Raw genomic sequence first — 27,946 nt, forward strand, 5'->3', positions numbered from 1 at the left:
GGGATGAAGGAACAGCACACTCTTTATTATACTCTGTAAGAGACGAGACCAGTTAAGACCTTACAAAATCTCAAGAAAATGGCTTATGTGTCAACATATACTAAAAGGAAGTGGGTATAAATTGAGAAATTGGATATGCTGCTTTGACCCTATCATCAGATCTCTGAAATTATTCATGCAGTGACCTGGCTGATCCAACAGTGGTTGGGGAGAGAAAAGTACTGGAGCTGTGATACTTTAAACATTGCTTCAACGGGTTCACGGGAGCTACCTCCGGTTGGGAGAGTCATACCTGCACATCAGAGTTTTTAACACATTTTTGGGTTCTCTCTGTGCTGACCCAAATGCCACAGCTGATCTCTAATAGTAGGGCACCTGAGTTTGCTTCTACCCCTTCTCCTAGAACCAACAACTAAAGTGATTATGCTCATGCAGAATGAAATATCTCAGCATACATGACAGTGACAGCGGGCAATTACTACTGGCAAGTCCATATGATCATTGAACTTCAGGGAGGCTGGGCACCTCCAATTCAACAGTAACACCCCAACTTCTCTCATCTCCATCCTTTAAGCTAAATGTAAATGTGTTTGGACCAGCTGTTGCCTAGACACTTTCTCAATGTTTACTGTCTGACTAGATTAGATTAGTAGGTGCTGCTGTTTCTGTTTCACGTTGTAGACAGTGCGAGCATTCACAGGCTCCAGCTGTGCTCGGCACGGTGACCCTCTCCTCCACTCCCCTCTTCATGGCCCCGGGAACATGAAGGGAGGACATCAGTGTGACTGGCAGACAGCTCTTCTGCAAGTGGGTTTTTCTAGGTCACTCTTCTGTTTCAATTAACATTTATATTTTCCCTGAAGAGTTCAGGATTAACCAACGCCCTGTTGATTGTCTCTCTCACAGCCCCTCTATGTCGTGGGTGCTGTGAACAATTACAACAGCCGTTCCTGGAAAAGAAACCAGGCAATGGGGAAATTGGGATGAGGTGCTCAGGTTCACAGAGTACAGAAGAAGGACAGTCCAGGCCAAACCTCTGCCTTCCATACAATTATAAAAAGAATAACTTTTAAGATACTATTCTTGGTGTAACTTTTCCAGTTTGATGGTGAATAAGCTTACAGACGAGAAACAGTTCTCCCCTAGAATTCAGAAAGCCTGCTTTCTGCATTCACACTCCACAGGCACCCCACTGTGCTTTGTTGAATAAAGTTGGTTTTGAGAACATTCCAGCTGAGGCCAATAGTCACCAACACCCAGCCTCACCATCAAACATGCATTCCTTGGGAATGTGAGAGAGGTCAGACACCTAGTTTTAAGCAGTGTTTATTTTTTAATCACAGCTCTGCTGAGAATTTCAGGAAAGCTGTAGACCTTCGCCCTAGAAAAATGCACATCTACAAACACACAACGTTTTGCCTATAGTTTGGGGTCAGGGTATAGTTCCCTGGGTTCCTGAAACTCCTGTATTAGTGAAGAAGCTATATTTTAGGGATTAAGGAATGAAAAAAATTCCTGATTTAAAAGAATGAGTGATGCTATCACTCTTTGTTTTTTCAAACTCTAAGGTGTAACTTTCTGGATGCTTCACTGCTTTGGCCAGTGGGTACCAATGGGCAAGAGATCCTATCAGGCCAGTGGAACTTTCTGAGTATCGTTTCAGACTTCTTTCTCTTCTCTTAGGTGTCAACTCTGGAATTTAATCTTTTATGTAGAAGGTACTTCATTGAAGGGTTTTTAGATAGTTCATAGGGATTCTTTTTCTGATCAAGGCATCTTTACCTTATTTTCCAGGAGTTTAAAACGTTAGGTACTGTCTTTATTTAGAGGTATGGTTCTTCTATTAAATGTTAACATTACATTGCTTAGGAAGAGATCAGTTCGCCTAAAAGACATACAAATTAATGTATCCAGGAGATGTGTGTGTGTGTGTGTGTGTGTGTGTGTGTGTGTATAAAGTTCCAAAATATGTAGGCAAAAGGTTAAGAATGTAATTGGTCAGCTGTTACACCTATGTAACCCGATAGTGTTCTATGTAACAGAGCATGGGATGTATCTTCTATGTCAGTGTTCTTTGTATCTCTGGAGAACAATGACAAAGATAAAGGCAGCCCTTCGGAAAGTGCATCTGCAGCTACCGATATATGCTCCATTATATGTTCTCAAGAGCCTCTTCTCTTGATCCTGTCAGAAGTGTGTAGAGGGATGGCTAAACTCTGTGAATGTATTGTGGACACTTACTTGGGAACTTGTGTTCTTGGCTGAGAGCAAGTAAACGTTTCAATTCTGTAGGGAGAAAAAGAGAACAATTAGAGCTTGAACTACTAAAACAAAAGTCACTTGATCCTTGGGAATCACTGAGAAATCAAAGCAGACTCGTGAATGAACTGATTTTTCACTTACCTTCCTCATCTATCAAGTAGCTTGACGCTATTCCATCAGTGTCTGTTACATCGCAGGAGTAGATGCCCAAGTCTTCCATCCCGAGGTCTTTGAAGGTCATTTTCGTCCTTCAGAACAGAATAATTTTATAAGAAGAGAGGCCGTGTGGGGTCTGAGGACCTGCACCCTGCCGGTCTCTAGGCATTTGCACGTCCGCTCCCTTCACGTGGAGCACTTGTTCTGTCCCCCTTGCTGACCTAAAGCCCACTCATTCTTGCTGCTTCTGGAAAGACTTTCCTGACCTCCTCCTATGGGCTGATGGTAACGGGAGAGGGAGCTGGTACAAATCTCCCATCCCCAAGCTATGATGCGTATCGATGTACATCCCAAATAAAGATATTTTTAGCTGATCAACCCTTGCTGGGCAGCCTGAAATTTTTCTTCTTCACAGGGCAGAACCTCCCAATGCCTCTCTTATGTCAACCCTGCACTTCCTGTTTTGGAGGTTATCACATGGCATCAGTATTGCCTAGTTCATTAACTATATACCTCCACTGAATGCCTTTTGGGACGAGATCTGTTTTGTTCACTGTTGTGTCCTCTGGCCTCCATACCTTGTCTAGCACATAATATGGGCCTAATAAATACTTGTGGAATGAATGAATGAATGGGTCAGTGGTCTAGTTCTCTTTGTTTTCTAACTTTGGTGAGTCACATTGCTGGTCTAAGATCACCCAAACATTTATAGGTTAATCAAGGAAAAAAATTTATAGTTTGATTGTCTTTCCTTTGACCAAAATTATGTTTCACTTCAAGGACCTTACAGCATAGTTACAGCAGAACGTCTTTTAATTATTAATATATTCAGTATTTCCTTGCTGTTTTCCAACAAAATTACTATTTCTTTCTTTTATTTTTGAGCTACATTGGGCTTTTGTAATAGAAATAATACTTAGGAATATTTTGCTTTACTAAATATAATCCAATCTGGTTGGCACTATAAAGATATGAAGCTTGATAAGTAAGGTGAAATAAAAAGAAATCTTGAGGCTGAAAGGAAGTAACAGATCATAAAATTAATCTCCTTCACTCTCTTCTATTTTACAGAAAAAGAAATCCAAGGTCCATGTAATTAAAAGCTGCCCCAGGTCACACAGCCGGCTCCAGGTAGAGCTGGGACTAGAGCTCATCTCTCCTGTGCTTCCCATACAGAGTTCTTTCCAGTACAGTATTGTGTCACTCACAAGTGGCGGTGAAAAAGCAGAACAGATTATACCCAATCCATTGAATTTACCATAACTTGAATCAGCAAGTTCTTCCTTAACCCCTCCCCATAAGCATCCTCACCATTACTTAAGATTTCAAAATTCTGTAGAATAATGAGAATCATCTTTGAAGTTCACTTTTATGCCAGTTAAAGCTTTTCTTACATCATCATAAACGATGCCAACTAAAAACTGCTGCTCGCCATCTGCTTCTACAAGGATGAAGTCATTAGCCACTGCAGTCGCTGACCTTCAACACACCCTGAAAGGAGTTCAGGGTGGAGATCAGGAATGAGGCGCTCTGTGCTCTGGAAAAACTGGCAGAACAGGCCTTCAGATAGTTAGGTATTTTTCAGGAGAAGATTTTATGAGCCCAATTTCTTGTATCTTCTCATATCTAGAAAAGCACTAAAATCATTGATGGAGACATCGGCTCCTTGTGACTAGCAGCAAGCTTCTGCCGGAATGTGTGCTTTGATTGCACGTTTCCCCTTCACCAAAATCACTTCTATCCTGACTTTCCTCCTTACCTTTTCGGAGCAGTTCCTCAGAGCTGTCTGAGATGCTGTCTCCTGGGCTATTGTCCTCATTTTGCCCCAAATAAAACTTAGGTCATAACTCTCACATTGCGCTTTTTTTTTTCAGTTGACAGTGAGACACATATGAGAAAATACTTTAAATGGACTAATGTGAAAAGTATTTTATAAGGATTGTTATTTTTTAAGGTTTATACTGGTTTTCACTTTTTACATTTCCAGTTATAAAATATTTGGATTTCATTCTCTTATTTGAAATGGAAAGCGTACTTCATCCTCCTTTCATGAAAAGGAGACCCATAGTTAGGATTGAAACGGTGCATACTTGTTGCCTTTGCTTTCAACCTCTAATCTTGGAGACTCCTCTGTGGGGACATAATCTTTGGACCAGGTGAACTCAGAATTTGGAGCCATCTGATCACATTCGAAGTTCAAGGAAATGACTCCATCATCATCCACATTTACAACAAGTTCTTTGGTTCCTAGAAGATCAAAAACAAGGCACTGATAGTTCCTGGTAGAAGTCAATCACGTAAGAATTCCTTACCTTGGGATCCCTTACTGTAGCCTTAAAGCAGGGCCTTGAGCCTGTGCAAGCAAAAAGCCTCAACTGCTCGCTGCAACTGACAATCCTGCTACAATTCAACTTTTGTGTTGTGACAGAATTAAATGAATGTACCATGTTTCTTAGGTAGTGCTAACACCATGGACAGTACTGTTTGTTCAGGGCTGAAGAAAATTGGTTGACGTGACCCTTGGGACAGTTACTGGAGTATGTTGACCATAATAAGAAGGACAAGGCAGCCTTGGGAGAAAGGAAAGTTGAATGGTCCTTATCAGGGCCTAATTCATGACTTTTGCTTCAATATTACCCATATCTAACTAGTCATCAAGAAAGGATAGATAAGAGATAAAGAAATCAAAGGGAAATTAGAGGGGAGAAAGTAGAGGTAGTAAGAACTGCCTATATTCACATGTTCAAAGTTTGTAAATCATTTAAGAATGAAAAAAAACTCCATGGAAACCAATTCTGCTGATCAGGTAATCATAAATTAATCTAAAGATGCCATTCTAGATTAGAACAATAGAAACCTAGAAATGACTGTTATTGAACTTTATGGAAATGAATTTCAAGAGATTCAAATGTTTCAAGATTAGTTTTTGGATTTTAAAAGAAAACAATAATGTTTTGAGGGATTTTTTTTGAGGGTTATAATAAATTACATCTGCATTCAATATAACAATTCAGAGTGTGTATAGCATATAAAATGTTCACACCTCTGCCTAAATCCAATTTAAAAGGTAAAATGCTCTTCTCAAATTGCCATTAATTCAATTACCAGTCTACACTTAGTTTGTTTCCATACATTAGGAAAAATATATTTAATTTCAGAAAGGTATAGTTTTATTTTTTTTAAAGTATAAACAAAAATCTTTCAGTAGATACTTCCCAAGTGATGAAAGATTTTCTCTTCTAGATTGCATCATTCAATAAAACTTGTCAGGGGAAAAACAATTGCAAGACTCCTCCCAGGCGAAGGGCAAAACAAAACGAGTGCCTAAAGAGTGATTGGTGACATTAGGATGTTGGTTCCTAAGCCTGGCAGTTGGTCTAATTTGTGTCCTTATTGATAGTAGTGTGTGCTTCAACTATAAACCTCCAAAAAGTGATTTTTAACACATAGAAAACTTAGCGAAGACTAATTCTAGGAGATTTTTAAAAAATTACTTTTTAAAAAATAAAGGGTTATTTTCACATTTGGCTATACAGATAAACAGAAATAAAGATCAATTAAAGATTTAATTTTTCCTAAGTGAAATGTCCCCCATGTATTACTTTATTGGAAGTCACAGACCATGTTTTATTTCTATTCCCAGTAACACATGACTAATCCTTACATTAGGATTAATGTATAACATTGCTGTATAACAAATAACGAACAAGTTACTTAAGAAAAGACTGACACCTAAGAATGCTGAGGTTTAGATGGTATTATAATACACAGTTAGCATAACTGAATCACAGAGAGTATAAATGGAAAATTTTCTGAATATCTGTATTGTTATAAAGAGGAAAGGAGAAGTAATGAAGTTGACTAAACCTTTCTTGCTATTTACATAATATCTATTTTGGAGGCATGACAGATTGTTCGTATTAATCATTCATTGGTTTATTTGTAATCTCTTTAAAAAGGAAGTGAATCATCCATATGCCTGCTGTTTATTATGTTGGAGGTATGACTTAAGTTTACAGCAGAAAAAAATATTGCTTAGCTTAAGAGTCTTGATTTTTATTAAAGTGAAAGATTTGACGTTTCTACAAAGGAGTCATAAAACGGAAAGCATATGAACAATATAATTAGCTTGGCTTTTCTCTCAATTACACGGATAACCTTTGTACCGTAACACTTCACTCATTTGGAATCTTGCCCAAGACCAAGAAGTAATGAAAACAAGTCTCTAAGAGCCAGTGCTGATGTGACAAAGTCCATGCACTAGTATTCTTGAACACTCACTGGTGAATTCCATAGACCATCACTTGGAATCTCTACTTAGCTTGAGATGATTGTAACAAGCTTAGTTGGTCAGTTTCTCTCAGTAGATTGAACCCAAAAAAGAGAGGAAAGTAAGAAGCTACTATCATCAGGAAAATGACAGCAGGAGAGGAAGCAGAAGACTAAAAAGCAGGCACAAAGACATTATTTAGTAGAGGGACAAACAGCTCCTCACCCCATAAGACGTCACTATATTGTAACACTGGGCAATAAATAAGGTGGATACTTATGGCTCTGAGTCATTCAGAAAAAGGTAAATGAAATTAAGTATATTGCATCCAAGAAGTATGAAAGGTAGGTACTGAAATGTGTAATCTATTTTACGAGAATTGTCATCAAAGAGTCTTAGAATGAAATTTTAAATAATTGATGCTCTAGCAGTAAATTCTCAGGTAAATGGAACTACTGGGTATTTAAAACAATACCTTTTTCAGGTTTCTGAATGGCCAGATTTGGTCCCAAACCCATGCAACTTAGAGAATAGAAAAACCCTGCTTAGTTGTTGTCTCAATTGCCTCAGCTATTAAGAGAAGGATATAGAGCTGCCTCACTGAATCATTCTGGGCAATTAATTTTTGTAAAGTACTTGGAGATCTTTTGTGACATATGAAATGAAACAAAAGATGTTATTTTTAAGTCCCAGGCAATATGTGTGTTTCCACTTTAACCTATGAGTTTTACATCATTACTTTGTAGCTGGGTTCTAATGTAAAAAAATGTAATAATTTATACTTTTAGAAAACAACATGGTATTTTTTGAAAGTCTTAGATCAAAATTTGTGATTTGAAATTAAGTAATTGCCTGGAGGGGCAAAATAAAAAGTAGGGATTAGATGTAAAGTCAACTAGTATCTGAGTGTGCTCATCTGTGCAGCTTTTCTTGATTAATCATATCAAATCAGAACATGGTAGACAATATCTGTAGTGGATAAAAGAGAAGCATGAACATTTCCTCAATTTATGCTCACATAATTGTGGCTATGATGGGTGCTATTTGTTGATTTATTTAAATAAAGGGAAAAAAAGTTAAAACTCTCTTCCATACTTCTGTTTTAAAAATCAAATACTCATTAAGATGAGTATTTGATTAATTTTCAGTTTTCAAAAAGTTGCACTGGTTGTTTATTTTATCAAGAACAGGGTTACATTCTACAAGGGCAGGGCTTTTGTCTTTCATATTTTCCATACATATTTACACATGCCAGGCACTGGACTGAAAAAACAGATTTAAATGAAAAATGTCAGTTTAGAATTGCAATGTTTATTTTATTGGAACTAGTCTTATTAAAGCTTAAGCATAACACCAATATTTTGATAAACAGACAAAATTAAAAAAAAAACCAACAAAGAAAACATTCTAGTCGCAGTGGGTTTCCTACTTACGCTCAGAATTTAAAACTTGATCTCTTTCCTGACAAACAGTGATGCTGTCAACTGGCTGACAGTATCACTCTGAAAGTGATCATAATCACAAGATTTTGAAAAGTAAAGTTTACTGAAAATAATTGAAATACTAGTTTTCTAGGCATATTTCTTACACTCCACAAAAATTCTCTTTAGAAAATAATGTTTAGTCAAAATACTATTACAAAGAAAGAACACAGTTTCAACTGTATAAATATAAAACAAGGTTATTGTCTTAAAATGATTATGGCAACAAGTTATCTTGTTCCCTATTTGTCACATGAATTACAATGCTAATGCTCTCATACTCTTTCAACATGGCTTTTGAAATTCAAAGCCTTCTGTTACTGTTCAGCTTTAATTAAATGGTTAACATAGTTCTTTGAATAAAAGTGTTTTTGGAGAGTGACTTAGTAGACCAAGTATTTTATAATAATACCTATAATGGGAAATGGAATTGAAGTTGCCTGGAAAAAAGGTAGACTCTTCCTGCATTCTGGGTTTATATATAGAGGAAGTCATTTTTGGAAAATACATAGATTCATAGATTCCTCTCTGTGTAATAAAGAAGGTAATTATGTTAATCTGGAAAGGACATTTTTTCCACATATTAAAATCTAAGAGGAATTAATAGTGGCGTTCCTTAAATGAACGGATCCTGGATACATCATGGGCAAAAAATTCTAGTGAGATTTTACAAAAGATACATGACATTGAAATGGATGATTCTTTTTATAAGTGCTCTAGGAACACCAAGAGCAATGTAATGACAGCATTTCTAAGAGGCCCCAGGCTAGTCCACAACTACACCTGTGGAGATTAACCTGGTGCAGCGTCAGAGTGAAAGAGGTGCAGCTACAACACCCTCAAATTTTCTTTTTAGAATGTCCCACGGCCTGAGTTTTTGCCAAGCACTGAGCTGCTGTCAATCCATGGTTGAACTCATAAATGTCTAAAGAGACACATTCACTAAATTTGACTAAAACATGAGCAGAATGGTTCCGATATTTAACAGGCAGGCAGCAAGTTTGATGTTCTGCTGTCAAAGTAATGGAATCCCTATGGATATTCTCATCTAGATGAAAGGCCATCTCACTTTCCCACAGAGTTGAGCTGGGAAAGTGGACCAAAGTTTGTCAGGACTTAGATTTTTCTCAAAAACAACCTTTGAATCTTTTCAAGAATATGAAGAATTCAGTTAAGAGCAGAGGAGATTTGGCTATAGAAAATGAAGGAGATAATTCTGGTCTGAAAAGGAATTAAGAAGAGTTGTCTCTAGTCAGCTGCCCCAACCCTAAACAAATCCTTAATGAGGACATAGAGGAATACTGGATTGCGTGGAATGGCATTTTAATAGTCCCTCCAGGCTTGCCACTACCCCCAGTAAGTGAATGGGTTAAAGTACGGCCCAGGGCTAAAATGAACTTTTGGGAAATTAACTCCAGCCCATAATAATAAAACTCCAGCAAATAATGATTTTAAAAAGAGATAAAATTTAAAAGTGGGAATTCATCTTCTCACACATTTCATAATCTGATGTGAGAATTTTCTCATATAATTTAGTCTTTTATATCTGCATTAATAGGACACTTTTATAAGTTTTATTCTTTGTCCTTCTCCATGGTGTGCGTGAGTGTGTGTGTGTGTGTGTGTGTGTGTGTGTGGTGTTTAAAAAAACTGGAGAGTGGGACAGAACAGAAGCAGACAGAAGTGAACAAATGTAATCGGCTGCGTGTAACGCTGAGGTCCCCTATGTGGAAGACAGGACCGCTGGCTGACACACCAGCGGTCCTGGTGCTACATCAGGGCCTCCACTGGACCTCTCCCAACTCACCCTTCATAACCAGGGCGTTCATTATGAGATACTAGGGTTAGGTTTACACGTTGTGGCTGCAAAACAGAGTCACACTCTCTCGCCAAAACATGGTAGCCATTCATTATTTTTTTCATCTATAAACCAGGTACTAGGCTATTGACATATATAGAGAAAATAAAGTTCCAATTTTGAAGGAGCCCACAATCTAATGCACAGTTCACAAACCTTGAATTTCATACTTGAATTACCCAAGGAGTTAAACAAACAAACAAAAATGAACCTATGCCCAGGCTCAGTCCTGGAGACTCCGATTTAATTGGTCTGGAGTAGTCTAGAATGGAGTCAGAATTTTCAAAAAGTCCCTGGCATGATTCTAATGCAATGTACTGTCAAGGTTGAAAACTACTTTGCTAATGGGTGAAAGAGAGCAGATAGTGAGCAAATATAAGTGAAGTTTTCTAAATTAGCCAGTTGAGCTAATCTTTAATAGTCAGCCTGGCTTCCTGCTTCAGAATCCTTCAAAGCTCCACCTCAAGGCCACTGAACCTTCTCAGCCCTACCAGGTTCTATAACCTATCAATTTTCAGAAACTGGGATTGGTTAGTAGGTTGTCAACTCAATCCCAGCTCATTATTCCTTCTGGAGCTCCGTTCTTCTAACCTGCCTTGCTCTTGGTGAGAAGTCCTAACTTCCAATAACTCAGTTCCTGCCCGGGACTCTGCCTGGGTCTGGGTTCTCCTGCCCCTCACCTCAGTTCTCCTGCCTGCTGCTGGGTCTCTGGTAAGAACACCTGCAGCCTGTTCTGCCAGTTATTTGTTGCCCTCCAGATCACCTGCCACACCTTGGCAGGTCTCTCTCTTGCCTCCCGTCTGATCTGGTTCACTTTGTCTCCACCTACAGCCCAGACCTGATACAATCAACATAGCTACTGTTTGAAAAATATCAAATATCAAGACTAGAAGTGCCTCTCATGTACCAACAAATCTACTCTAAATATTTTCCAGCTTATTCTTCTTACAGGCTTGTTTAGCTACTAGATTTCTTGGTAAGGCACAGCACACTTAGTCCATTTTGATCCTCATTACCAGCACGATCAGACTTTGCAGTAGTGGCTGAGCTACATCTGCTGGCATTTTCGTCAACTTCAAAGGGAGACCAGTCACCCTACCAACCCCAGTGGATTAGGTTAACTTTTAACTGGAATTCAAATTGCACTTGAGGTATCTTGTTAGGTGTATTTGAGGTTTGCTGTTACATGATAAGCTTTATTCTCTATCTGAAATTTTAGTAATGTGTTCCAAAAGGAGTTGTTCTTCTGAAATAGCAATCCTAGTTTCACGTTCCAAACCTTGAAACTGATAACAGATCCCATCCCCCCCCAACCCCGGCCCCAAACATTTTAGCATAAAATAAAAACATGATTAAAAGTAATATATTGGTATTTAATAAAGTTAATAAATACAGACAACCTTAGGCTACATACAAGTTTTTACAGGGATTTTTGAAGCCTTAACACCTGTTTACAGCCTATTCATCTATGGGAAATATTTTGTGAACCTCTAAGCTCTCATCATGCCGTGCTGTAAACTGTTTTTCCACCAGCTCACAAGCCCAGTGGGTGGTGACAACGTCACATTACTCTACTTGTGGTGCCCACACAGCACCTGGCATGAAGCAGGTGTTCAGGAAACACATAGTGCAGGAATGAATGTGTCTGTTGCATATGGAACCAGCCTCAGTGTCCTGGGTTTGGGCTCCTTCATGGCGATGCTTCAAGTCAAGCATCTTGACTCTGTGCCTCCCGGGATTTTTTCCTAGGCTTGAGCCAGTGGTTCCTGAGTGGGTTAATCTGCTGCTGTTTAGTCTGCAGCTGCTGCTTGTAGTTATATTCTGGGAATGGAACGGCCACAGAATGACTTTGGGTGCCTTGTTCCAAACGAGTGAAACAAAACTCTCCCCCAGGAGCTCACCAGCAGACTCCTTTCTGATGGTAAAGTTTCCACCGTGGTGGCTTTACTAACATCCTGACTGGCCACCTGCCATTCCAAGGGTTATTGATGAGAAAACAGGAAATCAATTTAAGCTTTCTTTAGGGAACAGATTTGGGTTCCACTGCTTAAAGGGTGCTTTTAACCTATCAATGACTAGATAGTTTATTTGTGTAATAATCTAAATGTTCTTACAAGGGCAGCCTCACAGTTGGGCTCTTCTGCATGCCCATTGGCACCCTAGATATCTGCACAGTTGGCACCTGAAGGGTCTGATTTCTACAGGAATGTGTGTCCTCATGTCTTCGTGTGTCACCTTTTACCTGGCATTTGGGCTCCTAGCATTTTTCTATTTTCTCATGAAGTTTTGCAAAGAGTACTTATATGAGGTATGGCACTCTGTCCAGACACACCTACCACACTTTGGTACAAGAAGGTCACTTCTGTCGTACCCGGTGCTAGAGGGTAGTTACAGGAGTAGATGAAAGCAGTTTATGAAGTAATAGGATGAAAGGGGCAGGTACTTCCTCAAAGGATACATTAGATATTCTTTTCAAGCGTCATTAAGTGAGAGCAGAGTTTTCTATGTTTACATTCTTTTCTCATCCTAAAAACAAATATTACATTATATATCTGCTCTTTATTTCAGTCTGAAAATAGGAATGGATTAAAGTGAGAGTGCTTGGACTAGAATAAATATAAACTTAAAATAACTGGTTAATACTTTTTTTTATCTTTTTTCATTTCCAGTGATTTCTTTCCTGTAACTTTAATGAACTGAAATTTATAACTTTGAAAAGGAGATTAAATGACAAAATAAGTATTATATAATGATCTGAAACTACTTGCACAGTGAACACTACAAACTTTGTTCACATAACAAAGGGAAAGACTGTCTTTCCTAGTCCAATCATGGCATCTTGAAACTGGGAAGTGAGGCTGCCTCGACTCTACAGATCATTCAGTTAGGACCGCTGTTAGTTTAATCCAGGGGTCAGCAAACTATGGCTTGTGGGCTAAATCTGGCCCATTGCCTCTTTTCGTACGGCCTGCAAGCTAAGAATGGTTTTTACATTTCTTTTACAAATAAAAAGAAGAGGGCTTCCCTGGTGGCGCAGTGGTTGAGAGTCCGCCTGCCGATGCAGGGGACACGGGTTCGTGCCCCGGTCCGGGAAGATCCCACATGCCGCGGAGCGGCTGGGCCCGTGAGCCATGGCCACTGAGCCTGTGCGTTTGGAGCCTGTGCTCCGCAGCGGGAGAGGCCACAGCAGTGAGAGGCCCGTGTACCGCAAAAAAATAATAATAATAATAATAAAAAAATAAAATTAATATTTCAAGACCTGAAAACTAGTTATAATTCAAATTTCATAATGCATGTAATGTATCATATTACATAATGCATGTATCAAGCACAATAAAGTTTTATTGGCACATAGTCATGCTCACTAATTTATGTATTGTCTGTGGCTGCTTTTGTGCCACAGCAGAGTTGAGGATTGTTACAGGGACCATATAACCATAGAGTTGAAAATATTTACTATCTGGCCCTTCACAGAAAAAGTTTTCTGTCCCCTGGTTTAATTTAGTAGCTACAATTATATAAACCCTACTTTTGTTTAAGGATCATGCTTGCTACCTGGGCTGTTCCAGCTTCCTCTGTGATGGGAAAATATTCTTGTGGGAATTAATGGCCATAGTATAATAGGAATAACGTCCCAGGAATGTATGCTTTAAACAGTTGGTCCAGGAAGCATAATTTGATCAAGAACTTCCCTGTTTTTAAGTATGAACCAGAGTAGCCCTGGACCACTACAAACGTGGCTCACCCCTGCCCTAACGTCCTGTGATGGGGTAAATGATTGTCAAGTCCTACACTCTTTCTTATCAATCATTCGGCTACCATACAGTGATGATTTTGAAAATGAGGAAAAGCATAGAAGTAAGGTTGAATGTTACTTTGGTATCTTACACAGATGAGACTAACGAAAAAGTAAAAGCCTACCTGGACGGGTTTCTGCCACAACAGGCCCAGCAAGGTCAGATGGCTTCCCGACACCTGCCTGGTTTATGGCTCGGACTCGGAACACATAGCTGACACCCTCTTTGAGGCCTTGCACCTGGAAGAAGCAGGTATAGAAGTGATGGGTGCTTTGTGTCATTTGAACAGAAGTGCCCTTCCTCTGTGGTGGCAATTCAATTATACAGCACAAAGGGCACAGGACTTGGGTTTTGAACGTCATTCTGTCAAAGACTGTGTGTGGCTTCAGCTAAGACTTTCTTCTCTCTGGACCATGTGTAAGTAGAGATTTCCAAGATCCCTTGAAACTCAGATGCTGTTTATTTTTTAGATAATTTAATGGCCACCAGCATCAGAAACAGAAGACTAATACAGGTATGCTTTAAAGGAGTTAGCCACCTTATTCTTTGGTCAAAAGACAAATTACAAAGTGCTCAGGAGAGCTTATATGCTGCCCTTTTTTTTCCTGATCCTTTTGAGACGTTCCATGAATAATTTCAGATAAAATTTCTGACAAGAGAGGGGAATTACAAGCACGGATCACAGATCACGGATCACTTTCCGTTTAAAAGCATGTTAAAGCACTAGAACAAAAACAAACAAAAATTGTCCCTATAAATATAATACAGCTATTTCTCACTAAACAGACAAGCAGGGACTTCCCTGGTGGCACAGTGGTTGGGAATCCGCCTGCCAATGCAGGGGACACGGGTTTGAGCCCTGGTCCGGGAGGATCCCACATGCCATGGAGCAACTGAGCCCGTGCTCCACAACTACTGAGCCTGCACTCTGGAGCCCACAAGCCACAACTACTGAGCCTGCATGCCACAACTACTGAAGCCCATGAGCCTAGAGCCCGTGCTCTGCAACAAGAGAAGCCACCACAATGAGAAGCCTGCACACTGCAATGAAGAGTAGCCCCCGCTCGCTGCAACTAGACAAAGCCCACGTGCACCAATGAAGACCCAACGCAACCAAAAATAAATGCATAAATAAATAAATTTTTAAAACGATAAAATCTTAATAAATAAATAAACAGACAGCAATTAACATGATTGTGAATTTTAGTAATTTGTGAATAGTCAAATATATTCAAATTCCAAATCCTCACATCTTCAATCATCAAGAAGATGTTTGCTGAGGACCTATATTATATGTGTGCCACCAAGCTAGAGTTACAAGAGCATAAGAGAAGTAAAAAACATATATAATATGTTTTTATACAGCAGTCCCACTTCATAATTTTTTGTGACTTTCTTTGGGTTCAGCACAGTCTCATTAGTATTACAAATACTGTCAGTATTTTACAAAAATTATCTTTTCCGTTTTAGAACATGTGACTTTTAAAAGCTATATGTATTTTTTTTTAAAGCTATATGTATTTTAAGAAGGAGTTTATTACACACAAAGGGCACAATTTTTTCCCATAGTGTTGTGATGGAGATTAACAGCCAAAATGGGATTTAAATCAAACAAAGCTAGAATATACTTATTCAACTAAGCAAAGTGTTTGTGACCACGTATTTAGATGAGCTATGTATTAAACTGTTGGGTTTTTAATCTAATTATTTAACTGTATTGTGTTTATGGTAACAGAATGTCACCACTTATATAGTGATAGCTTTCACTGGAGCTAATGGATTTTTGAAATGAATTTTAATCCGTAAATGAATTTAGGCACAGGCTAAATGCATAAGAGTTTGATGTATGTAAATTCTATACTTAGAAATAATGCCAGGCAACTGTGGATCTACAGAAAGGAACAGAAACATTTCCTTGTCGTGATAAAAATAGACCCGTTGCCAGGTACCTGCCACATCTGCACCTGCCACTTAGGTAATATGTGGCCGTGAGTCAGATTTCTGCCAACACGGCACAGGAAGTGAATCCACTTCCTAGTGTCTAGTCACTGAGGTGACAGGCACACCCCTCCACTCTTCCATCACCACAGGGGCAATGACTGCTGGCTTAAAGCACTAGAGATGCATAATCTATATCCCCCATCCCTTCCAATTATTCTCACCACATTGTCTCAGCAGATTGTAATTACCAATCAAGAAGGAAGCATGAGCTCTGTTGGTTAAACCTTTTGGTGGATAGTAATGCATCTTTCACTCTCTAGGAACCCCTAGGCACTCAGTGCTAATGTGAATGGGGGTGCTGCTGGCAGAAACCGGTTAGGCCATTATGTGCCAGTGCCACGGTGCTAAAATCTCCTGTTCCTGGAGCTATATGTCCTTTCCTCACTTAAATTTGACAGATTAAACTTTTTAACATGCACGTTTTTCCTCCATTTCAGGGCTGAAACTTTTCTGAATATGAAACATCTGGAAAAGTGACTCCACATCAAAATGGGTATGGGGACTATAGGACATCTCTACTTTTCTTCTTTATGCCTTTACTGCTTGAATTTGTCATCATAAGCATGCATCTGTTTTATAATCAGAAAAATCAGTAATTCTATTTTTGCTTTAAAAATTGTGGCCAAACTCTAAGGTCATTTCCTTACAGAAAGTTCGTCTCCTGGTTTGTGAGGGGCACTCAACCTCAGTCTCTCTCTTTCCCCTAAATTTGCCTTTCTTCTTCTTTTTTAAAAAACTGAGTGACATTAACCATTCTTTGATGTGTTTAAACTCCATTATTTTCTCTTCCTACTCATTTTCCCTGGGTTCTTGGTCCCCTTTGCTTGGCTTCTCACTCTCGCTTGGTTTCCCGTGAGTCGGGCTCCTGGGATCCTGTGCTATGGCAGATGGAGGATTTGGAAGTCATGCTGGCCATAAGCACACACCACCATCATCTAGGATGTGTCCGACCTTTGTTTTACATTGGCCTTTGGGGATGTCTTTGTATCTAGAGGCCTCCTGACTTCTCTGGACAGCCAAACAGCACCCTAGGCTCCAGACCTTCCTTGACCTTTTCTCTTCCCCACGAAATGTGACCTTCCGTATCTCCTCATGGTATTGTAAGGGGCTGGAGAGCTTACTGGCACATGGGAAGCTGAGTTAATGGCATGTTGGATATAATGGTTTAAGGGTCATCTCTCCTGGAGGGTACATTTACATCTTTTTATAGGGACCCCAGAGAGTGGCTGCCCTAACCCCAGAGAGTGGCTGACAAATGGTATGGACTTTAGTGGCAGGTTGACAAGAGAAATCTCTTAAACCAGGTATGCTCTGAAAATCCTCCAAGGCCCACGCCCTGGGTGGTGGCATATTCTGCCAACAGATAAGACTGCACACTGAATGCACTGTGAAGCTTCCTGTTTGACTGTGGTCATACAGTCACACTTCATTGTACGTAACAAGAACTGGAGTCATATTCCCCACAGTTTCTGAGGCCTTGTTGTAGATTCAGGGTCTCCAGATGCCACTGCTGATAATAGGGGGAAACATTCTTTTGAGATTTCTATTTGGTACTAGTGAGAGAGTCAGTGGCTAGAGCAGAACAGTCTCTGGCAGATAGAGTTAGAAACTGGTTCGGTTGGAACACTCTAGAGGAACCTGGAAGGCAGTGACATGGAGAAGGGTGAGAACAAGGTCAAGAGTTGAGGCAACTCATTCCTCTGGTCCCTGAGAGCTCACGTGAGCACAGGGGTGAGGGGGCAGGGGAGGTAAGGCCGACCACGACTCAAAAGGATCAGCAGTTAAAGGCGTACAGGCATGAACTCTATGAAAAGAACACCCTCAAATCAAAAACCACCGGCAAAAATATTCGAGGTAGGAATGAGAAAGTCACCTTTTGGAGATGGTAACATCTTAAGACTGTGAGTAACAAAAATGTGAGGTGGGTAAGTGGAGGCGAGGAGGGACAGAAGAGGGAGGCGGGATCTTTCCTAAAGCCAGGCAACGGGATTTGGGTCAAATTACAAGCAAATTGTTTTAAGTATCAGAAACATCCCCCAAACCTCACCGACTGCCAAATGGAATCCTACCAGGATCCCAACACATGACACAGACCAATGCTGAGATGCTCTGCTTTATCTCACTGACTTTAAAGTTAACTTCGTTAGAAGAACCGTTTTTCTTTAAAAAAAAAAAGATTTTCTCAAACTGTGAGCATCCTCTCACCTTCAGGTATGTGTTTTTCAGAGCCGCCTCATTGAGTCCTCGCCACTGGTCCTCTTTGGCACTGGCCTCCTTCATGTCCACAAAGTAGCCAGTGACCGGAGTCCGTCCTGAGTGCATTGGAGGCTTCCACTGCAGAACCAGGGAGGTTTTTCTGACTTCACTGTACTTGAGACTGTGCGGTGGTCCTGAGAGGGAAAGAGAGACTGATGCGTAACAATCATAATGGAGATAAGAAAACTCCAATGTGTGTAAACCTAGAACCACATTTAAGGTCTTAAAGCTGAAGCTAATGCTGGTGTTCTTCTTTTGTAAAATCTACTACTCCCATGGAAACAGGTATTCCGTGCTCATTTCATATCAAGTTTCCTCAACAGCTCTGTATCAGCCTATTAAGACCCTTTACGGGCAGCAAGTGGTTAAGGCCAGTTCAAGGTGCCCTCCAGCAGCTGGATGAAGCCTTGCCCTCAGGCTGTCCTCAGGCCTGTGTTCCTCACCTTTTATCATAACAGTTTAATGTGGTTGCAGATTCAGTTTCAGATTATTTTTGGATGACAATCTGAAAATACCCCGCAATCTCAATTATGACAAAGAAAGCAACTCTCTTTGATGGCTTATGAATATAGAAAAATATATATATTGCAAAATATATATCCCTCCCTCACCGGAGGGATATCTTTCTCGTAAAGCATATATCCCATATAGGGGTAAAAACAAACTACAATTGTGGTTACAAAGAACTTTCACCAAAACAAATACAATCAATCCCATGGGCCCTGAATCTATGCTAAACCCTATCAGGTATTTTACATTCTTTTATCTCACCCATCCCTAAAACAATTAACAGAAAGCTCAGAGACACCAAGGAACTTGATCAACCTGTTCAGGAAGGAAGCCAAATACTTCCTGTGAACTCTTGGGCAAGTCCCATCTACTCACTGATGGCCTGCATCTTTGCATGACTACCAGCTGCTATGAAGGTGATATAGTTATTTTCTTTCTTTTTTTTTTTAAAGGATATAGTCAGATTTGCACTTTATTTATTTATTTAAATTTATTTATTGGCTGCGTTGGGTCCTCGTTGCTGTGCGTGGGCTTTCTCTAGGTGCGGCGAGCGGGGGCTACTCTTTGTTGCGGTGTTCAGGCTTCTCATTGCGGTGGCTTCTCTTTGTTATGGAGCACAGGCTCTAGGCACGCGGGCTGCAGTAGTTGTGGCTTGCAGGCTCTAGAGCGCAGGCTCAGTCGTTGGGATGCACAGGCTTACTTGCTCTGCGGCATATGGCACCCTCCCGGACCAGGGCTTGAACCCGTGTCTCCTGCATTGGCAGGTGGATTCTTAACCACTGCACCACTAGGGAAGTCCCTTTATTTTCTTTTCTCTTTCCTCTTTTTTTTTTTTTAAATAACAACTGGTTTCTAACCAACCAATCAAAAGCACCTGAACTGACTCACAGTGGCCTGAGAGCCAACTACAAGCGCAGACTCCATCATGCTATGCTTTGGCATTTTGCAATTGATCACTGTGTTTTTTGGGCCCTTTTCCTCAGCTTAATGGTCACTGGCAATGAGTCATCCTTGTCTCCTGATGATGCCTTCTGTGGAAACAGGTTTAAATAACACCAGTACCTTACCCTGGTGTGGAGTGCTCTGTTTTGCAAAGGGCTTTTATGACCATTGTCCTGTGTCATCCTTAGGAGCCAGAGAGGCATCCCAACAGGTAGCACCGGCCCTTTCTTCCAGAGAAGGACCACTGTGCTGCTGCTTCCTACCCCCTCGTGTCTTGGAATGAGCAGACCTAGTTTCCAACCCTAACTGCCGCTTATTGCCTGTGTGACCTCCTGGGTATCATTTAACCTGAGTCTGTTTCTTCATCCGACAAAATGTCCTAAATGCTCTCACCTATCATAAAGCTTTCTTGACTCATGGCTTTCCCAACACTTCTCAGTGAGTCAAGGGTGAATCTGGGAAAAGAGAGGCCGTGGGCATGGAGGACTGCCCCGTTCACTTCTCCTCTGAGTTGGGAGCACTCACCCTGCAACCTCTTTTGCTAACTATATCTCTGTCTATCAAACCATTTTCCACAGGTCTGCTCAGAATTTCTTGGTCTGTCGTCATTCACATTTTAACTTTATTCAGGAACTGCAGTAATTTAAAAACAGACCCACTTTTGTGTAGGTGGCAGAAAGAACTTAAGAAATATCGCCAGCTTCAAGAAGGCGAAAGGAAAGCCACTGTGTTTGCCTCTTGTATTAACTGAAAGTGAGTGAACTCTTGAACTTCTCTTGAGTTTCTCTTGTAATCTTTTTATTCACACCTGATAGAGATGTGATGCAGATGGACGCTCACTAAGTGAAGGCAAAAAAGACGGTCCTCCAAATGCACTAAGGTTTCAAATAGAGGAAGTGGGTGGCACTGGGGGCATGGCTGGATCCACCCAGTGTGCCCAGTGTGGCCTGGTGTTCTAACGTGGTTGGAGCCAGTGCTGTAGCAGTTGTTATACAAGCTGAATATCCAACCCAAGTGGGAGAATTTAGTCATTCTGTGGCACTAAAGTATTTGGGTGTTTGAAGTTAGTGCCATTGGAAGCACAATAAAACCATCCACTAGGGACTTCCCTGGCAGTCCAGTGGTTAAGACTCCGCCTTCCAATGCAGGGGGCGCAGGTTCAATCCCTGGTCGGGGAATTAAGGTCCCCCATGCCGTGTGGTGAGGTCAAAAATTAAAAAACAAAAAGCAAACAAAAAAAACCCCATCCACTGACTATGTTGCTAGTCTGACTCTTAATGACTTAGTAAATGTGTTAGTATTCAGTCTTTACATTTGTTCACTGTTGTAACTGTGTAAGAGTTAAAAGCATAGGTAATTGTTTCTGGCTTCTCCCCACTTTCATCCCTGCCCCATCAACCACCCTCTATGACAACCTCCAAAGGAGAGCAGTCCGGTTCCAGGATCTTTATTGTGATGCAGAGTTGAGAAAAAGCTGACATAGACAGAAAGGACTCAAGGGCTAAGTGGAGAGATATAAGAGGCAGGAGGCCAGGACTGAAGCCCTAGGCAGGCATGTTAGGTCCCCTGTATGTACAGTGAAGAGCGGGGAGCAAGGGAGGAGGAGACCACAGGGAGGAGGACACAGAGGCTGGGGCTGAGGAGACAGGGGAGGGAGGCTGATAAATGAAATGCTCCAGAGCAGTGGGAGAATGCACAACTTGGGAGTGCCAGAGGACATTTTAAGAAATTTTGCTGGCGGATGTGAATTGGATGCCCTTTAATGGCCTTGAAGAAGACAAGCAAAGATTAGAATTCCTTTTAAATAATCAAGTGGCATTCAAACTGTGTGCTTCTGTCCATCCTACTCCATGCAGAGGCTGAGCTATGGGGACTCTAGGATTTATTTGGAATATAAGAAATTTATACTCAGTTTTATATTGGTACCTATTGTCTCATAGTACTGTAGAAATATTTAATGTAAACACAAGGGGCTGAGAGAATTTGTCTCCCTTAGAAGCTGTATATATGTACCACTTAAATTTAGTTCCAGGTTGTAGGTTCCATTGGAAGAAATTCTGAGCCTCAGTGCTGAGACATGGTCTTCCCGGTTTACCTGGAACAGCAATGGTCCACTCTTCACATTTGAAGCTTGCGCTTACTGCCGAGGGTGCTCCCAAGCCAGCGATGTTCATGGCTGCCACTTGGAACTGATATACCATGTTCTCCTTCAAGTTGCTAATCTGCAACATGGACAATATCATGGATAGTGAACATTTCAGGTTTGTTTTTCTAGTGGTTCAACGTTTTATTTATTTACCTCCTGTGTTGGACATACTCTAGGGTGACCCCCCAATGAGTCACACCCTTTTGTAATCTCCCCTTGCATTGGGGTGAAACCTGAGACTTGCTTCTAGCCAACAGAACATGGCAGGGGTATTGGAATATGAGTCCTGTGATTGTATTATATCATATGGCAAAGGAGGAGGGATATTTCAGATGTAATTAAGATCCCTAATCAGTTGATTTTGAGTTAATCAAAAGGGAGATAGATTATCCTGGGCGCACCTGACTGTGATGTTGTGATTTATAATAAGACATATATATTTGGTTTTTGTCCCCATTCCTGGCACAGAGCTCCTAAAACACTTGGAATTTCCTAAGTGATGAGAGTTATAAAGTATCTTTTGTTGTGCTAATGAGGTGACTTTTGGAAAGCACCTAAGGATGGGGACTGGTTGCCAAGGGAACAAATCATGTGATTAGAGGGTGGGAACTTTTGGCCTCATCCCAGACCTCTGGACCTCTGGGGAGGGAAGATGGGCTGGAGATTGAGTTCAATCACCAATGGCCAATGATTTAATCAAGCGAGTCCATGTAATGAAGCCTCCATAAAACCCCAAAAGAGCAGGGTTCAGACAGCTTCCAGGTTGGTGAACACATGGAGGTGCTGGGACAGTGGTGGTCTGGAGAGAGGATGGAAGCTCCATGCCCATTCCCCATATCTTGACCTATCAATCTCTTCTATCTGGCTGTTCCTGATTTATACCTTTTATAATAAACTGATAATCTGGTAAGTAAAATGTTTCTCTGAGTTCTGTGAGCCACTCTAGTGAATTAATCAAACTCAAGGAGGAGGTTGTGGGAAATTGATTTGTAGTCTGTTGGTCAGAAGCACAGGTGACATCCTGGACTTTCAACTGGCATCTGAAGTGGGGGCAGGGTTATTCTTGAGGGACTGAACCCTTTACATGTGAGACCTGAGTCTATCTTCAGGGAGACAGTGTCAGAATTGAGTTAAATTGTAGGACACCCAGCTGGTGTCTGAGAAGTGTTGTGAGTGTGAAGTAGTGTAAGAGCAAAGGAGAAACACACAGGAGGGAAAGTGAGTTTTTCCAAAGGACTGACTTAATCAGATAGAAACTCTTAAAATGGGGTTTGGGCCCTGCCTAAAGAGAAACACTGTCATGATGGCCTTGAAGAAGCAAATACTGTTTTTCAAACTGCTTAGCCACTCACATTTGGAGAAGGACAGCCTCTAGGAGCTGAGGGTCTCAGACCTACAGCTGCAAGGAACTGAATTTTGCCAACAACAGTGAGCTTAGAAGAGGAACTCGAGTTCCAGATGAGAACACAGTCCAGCTGAAACCTGGTTGCAGCCTTGTGAGACCCTGAGCTGAAGACCCAGCTAAGCCGTGCCTAGACTCCTGACTCAAGGAAACTGTGATACCACAAACAGGGACAGTTTGTGGTAGTTTGTTACACAGCAACAGAAAAAGAATGCATGTACAGATGAAAATTAAATGAATTCTAATCTTGGAATCAAAATACTCAAATTCTTGTAATATTTCTGCTCTTTACTGAGTGATCTCATATTTTCTATATCCCTCAGTATGAACTGGGTTGTTGTGGGGTAAATATATGTAGTAAAATAATAAATGTGAAAACATTTGCAAAATAGAAATGATGGAATGTATTAATGTGAAAATAATCCATGAACTAGGCTTTAAAAGAGGAGACAATGAGTAGAAGGACGTGCTCTCACTCCCTCTTGCAAGAACACCAGAATGACAACTAACTGCTGAACAATCATCGACAGGAAGACACTGGAACTCACCGAAAAGATACCCCATATCCAAAGACAAAGGAGAAGCCACAGTGAGACGGTAGGAGGGGCGCAATCACAATAAAATCAAATCCCATAACTGCTGGGTGGGTGACTCACAAACTGGAGAACACTTATACCGCAAAAGTCCACCCACTGGAGTGAAGGTTCTGAGCCCCACGTCAGGCTTCCCAATCTGGGGGTCCGGCAACGGGAGGAGGAATTCCTAGAGAATCAGACTTTGAAGGCTAGCAGGATTTGACTGCAGGACTTTGACAAGACTGGGGGAAACAGAGACTCCACTCTTGGAGGGCACACACAAAGTAGTGTGCGCATCGGGACCCAGGGGAAGGAGCAGTGAGCCCATAGGAGACTGAACCAGACCTACCTGCTAGAGTTGGAGGGTCTCCTGCATAGGCGGAGTGTGGCTATGTGTCACCGTGAGGACAAGGACACTGGCAGCAGAAGTTCTGGGATGTACTCCTTGGTGTAAGCCCTCCCAGAGTCCGCCATTGGCCCCACCAAAGAGCCTGGGTAGGCTCCAGTGTTGGGAGCCTCAGGCCAAACAACCAACAGGGAGGGAACCCAGCCCCATCCAACAGCAGAGAAGTGGATTAAAGTTTTACTGAGCTCTGCCCACCAAAGCAACAGCCAGCTCTACCCACCACCAGTCCTGGCCATCAGGAAACTTGCACAAGCCTCTTAGATAGCCTCATCCACCAGAGGGCAGACAGCAGAAGCAAGAAGAACTACAATCCTGCAGCCTGTGGAACAAAAACCACATTCACAGAAAGATAAACAAGATGAAAAAGGCAGAGGTCTATGCACCAGATGAAGGAACAAGATAAAACCACAGAAAAACAACTAAATGAAGTGGAGATAGGCAACCTTCCAGAAAAAGAATTCAGAATAATGATAGTGAAGATGATCCAGGACCTTGTAAAAAGAATGGAGGCAAAGTTCAAGAAGATGCAAGCAATGTTTAAGACCTAGAAGAATTAAAGAACAAACAAACAGAGATGAACAACACAATAACTGAAATGAAAAGTACACTAGAAGGAATCAATAGCAGAATAACTGAGGCAGAAGAACGGATAAGTGACCTGGAACACAGAATGGTGGAATTCACTGCTGTGGAACAGAATAAAGAAAAACGAATGAAAAGAAATGAAGACAGCCTAAGAGACCTCTGGGACAACATTAAACAAAACAACATTTGCATTATAGGGGTCCCAGAAGGAGAAGAGAGAGAGAAACGACCCGAGAAAATATTTGAAGAGATTATAGTCAAAAATTTCCATAACATGGGAAAGGAAATAGTCAACCAAGTCCAGGAAGTGCAGACAGTCCCATAGAGGATAAACCCAAGGAGAAACACGCCGAGACACATAGTAATCAAACTGGCAAAAATTAAAGACAAAGAAAAATTATTGAAAGCAGCAAGGGAAAAACAACAAATAACATACAAGGGAACTCCCATAAGGTTAACAGCTGATTTCTCAGCAGAAACTCTACAAGTCAGAAAGGAGTAACATGATATACTTAAAGTGATGAAAGAGATGAACCTACAACCAAGATTACTCTACCCGGCAAGGATCTCATTCAGATTCGATGGAGAAATCAAAAGCTTTACAGACAAGCAAAAGCTAAGAGAATTCAGCACCACCAAACCAGCTCTACAACAAATGCTAAAGGAACTTCTCTAAGTGGGAAACACAAGAGAAGAAAAGGAACTGCAAAAACAAACCCAAAACAATTAATAAAATTGTAATAGGAACATACATATCGATAATTACCTTAAACGTGAATGGATTAAATGCTCCAACCAAAAGACACAGGCTTGCTGAATGGAAACAAAAACAAGACCCATACATATGCTGTCTACAAGAGACCCACTTCAGACCTAGGGACACATTCAGACTAAAAGTGAGGGAATGGAAAAAGATATTCCATGAAAATGGAAATCAAAAGAAAGCTGGAGTAGCAATGCTCATATCAGATAAAATAGACTTTAAAATAAAGAATGTTACAAGAGACAAGGAAGGACACTACATAATGATCAAGGAATCAATTCAAGAAGAAGATATAACAATTATAAATATATATGCACCCAACATAGGAGCACCTCAATACATAAGACAACTGCTAACAGCTACAAAAGAGGAAACTGGGCTTCCCTGGTGGCGCAGTGGTTAAGAATCTGCCTGCCAATGCAGGGACGCAGGTTCGTGCCCCGGCCCAGGAAGATCCCACATGCTGCAGAGCAGCTGGGCCCATGAGCCGTGGCCTCTGAGCCTGCGCATCCGGAGCCTGTGCTCTGCAACGGGAGAGGCCGCATCAGTGAGAGGCCTGCGTACCGCAAAAAAAAAAAAAAGAGGAAATTGACACTAATACAATAATAGTGGGGGACTTTAACACCTCACTTACACCAATGGACAGATCATCCAAAATGAAAATTAATAAGGAAACACGAGCTTTAAATGACACAATAGACCAGATAGATTTAATTGACATTTATAGGACATTCCATCCAAAAACAGCAGATCATACTTTCTTCTCAAGTGTGCACAGAACATTCTCCAGGATGGATCACATTTGGGTTACAAATCAAGCCTCAGTAAATTTAAGAAAACTGAAATCATATCAAGCATCTTTTTTGACCACAGCGCTATGAGATTAGAATTCAATTACAGGGAAAAAAAACATGGACACATGGAGGCTAAACAGTCTTTAACTAAATAACCAAGAGATCACTGAAGAAATCAAAGAGGAAATCAAAAAATACCTAGAGACAAATGATAATGAAAACACAATGATCCAAAACCTATGAGATTCAGCAAAAGCAGTTCTAAGAGGGAAGTTTATAGCTATACAAGCCTACCTCAAGAAACAAGAAAAATCTCAAATAAACAATCTAACCTTACACCTAAAGGAACTAGAGAAAGAAGAACAAACAAAACCAAAAGTTAGGAGAAGGAAAGAAATCATAAAGATCAGAGCAGAAATAAATGAAATAGAAACAAAGAAAACAAGAGCAAAGCTCAATAAAACTAAAAGCTGGTTCTTTGAGAAGATAAACAAAATTGATAAACCACTAGCCAGATGCATCAAGAAAAAGAGGGAGAGGACTCAAACCAATAAAATTAGAAATGAAAAAGGAGAAGTTACAACAGACACCGCAGAAATACAAAGCATCCTAAGAGACTACTACAAGCAACTCTATGCCAATAAAATAGACAACCTGGAAGAAATGGACAAATTCTTAGAAAGGTATAACATTCCAAGACTGAACCAGGAAGAAACAGAAAATATGAACAGACCAATCACAAGTAATGAAATTGAAACTGTGATTAAAAATCTTCCAACAGGGCTTCGCTGGTGGTGCAGTGGTTGAGAGTCCGCCTGTCGATTCAGGGGACACGGGTTCGTGCCCCGGTCCAGGAAGATCCCACATGCCACACAGCGGATAGGCCTGTGAGCCATGGCTGCTGGGTCTGCGTGTCCGGAGTCTGTGCTCCACAACGGGAGAGGCCACAACAGTGAGAGGCCCGCGAACCGCAAAAAAAAAAAAAAAAAAGATTTTCCAACAAACAAAAGTCCAGGACCAGATGGCTTCACAGGTGAATTCTATCAAACATTTAGAGAAGAGCTAACACCCATCCTTCTCAAACTCTTCCCAAAAATTGCAGAGGAGGGAACACTCCCAAACTCATTCTATGAGGCCACCATCACCCTGATACCAAAACCAGATAAAGATACTACAAAAAAAGAAAATTACAGAAAATTCACTGATGAATATAGATGCAAGAACCCTCAACAAAATACTTGCAAACAGAATCCAACAACACATTAAAAGGATCATACACCATGATCAAGTGGGATTTATCCCAGGGATGCAAGGATTCTTCAACATATGCAAATCAATCAATGTGATACACCATATTAACAAACTGAAGAATAAAAACCATATGATCATCTCAATAGATGCAGAAAAACGTTTTGACAAAATTCAACAACCATTTATGATAAAAACTCTCCAGAAAGTGGGCATAGAGGGAACCTACCTCAACATAATAAAGGCCATATATGACAAACCCACAGCAAACATCATTCTCAGTGGTGCAAAACTGAAAACATTTCCTCTAAGATCAGGAACAAGACAAGGATGTCCACTCTCGCCACTATTATTCAACACAGTTTTGGAAGTCCTAGCCACGGCAATCAGAGAAGAAAAAGAAATAAAAGGAATACAGATTGGAAAAGAAATAAAACGGTCACTGTTTGCAGATGACATGATACTATACATAGAGAATCCTAAAGATGCCACCA

General features: G+C 40.8%; 1 protein-coding gene across 1 annotated transcript in view; it reads right to left on the reverse strand.

Annotated features, from left to right (window-relative positions):
- MYOM1 (myomesin 1) overlaps nucleotides 1-27,946 on the reverse strand; it is a gene marked incomplete at its 3' end in the record, with an annotated part of 137,125 nt that overhangs the window by 22,939 nt on the left and 86,240 nt on the right. The window contains exons 19-24 of the mRNA XM_079942280.1: nucleotides 21,629-21,755; nucleotides 18,031-18,215; nucleotides 13,949-14,063; nucleotides 4,509-4,665; nucleotides 2,404-2,510; nucleotides 2,242-2,286 (exon numbers count right to left, since the gene is read on the reverse strand). Coding sequence (XP_079798406.1) covers nucleotides 2,242-2,286; nucleotides 2,404-2,510; nucleotides 4,509-4,665; nucleotides 13,949-14,063; nucleotides 18,031-18,215; nucleotides 21,629-21,755 — 736 coding nt within the window. The remainder of the gene's footprint in view (nucleotides 1-2,241; nucleotides 2,287-2,403; nucleotides 2,511-4,508; nucleotides 4,666-13,948; nucleotides 14,064-18,030; nucleotides 18,216-21,628; nucleotides 21,756-27,946) is intronic.

This window comes from Stenella coeruleoalba (genome assembly GCF_951394435.1).
Source record: "Stenella coeruleoalba genome assembly, chromosome: 14".
Classification (NCBI taxonomy): Eukaryota; Metazoa; Chordata; class Mammalia; order Artiodactyla; family Delphinidae; genus Stenella; species Stenella coeruleoalba.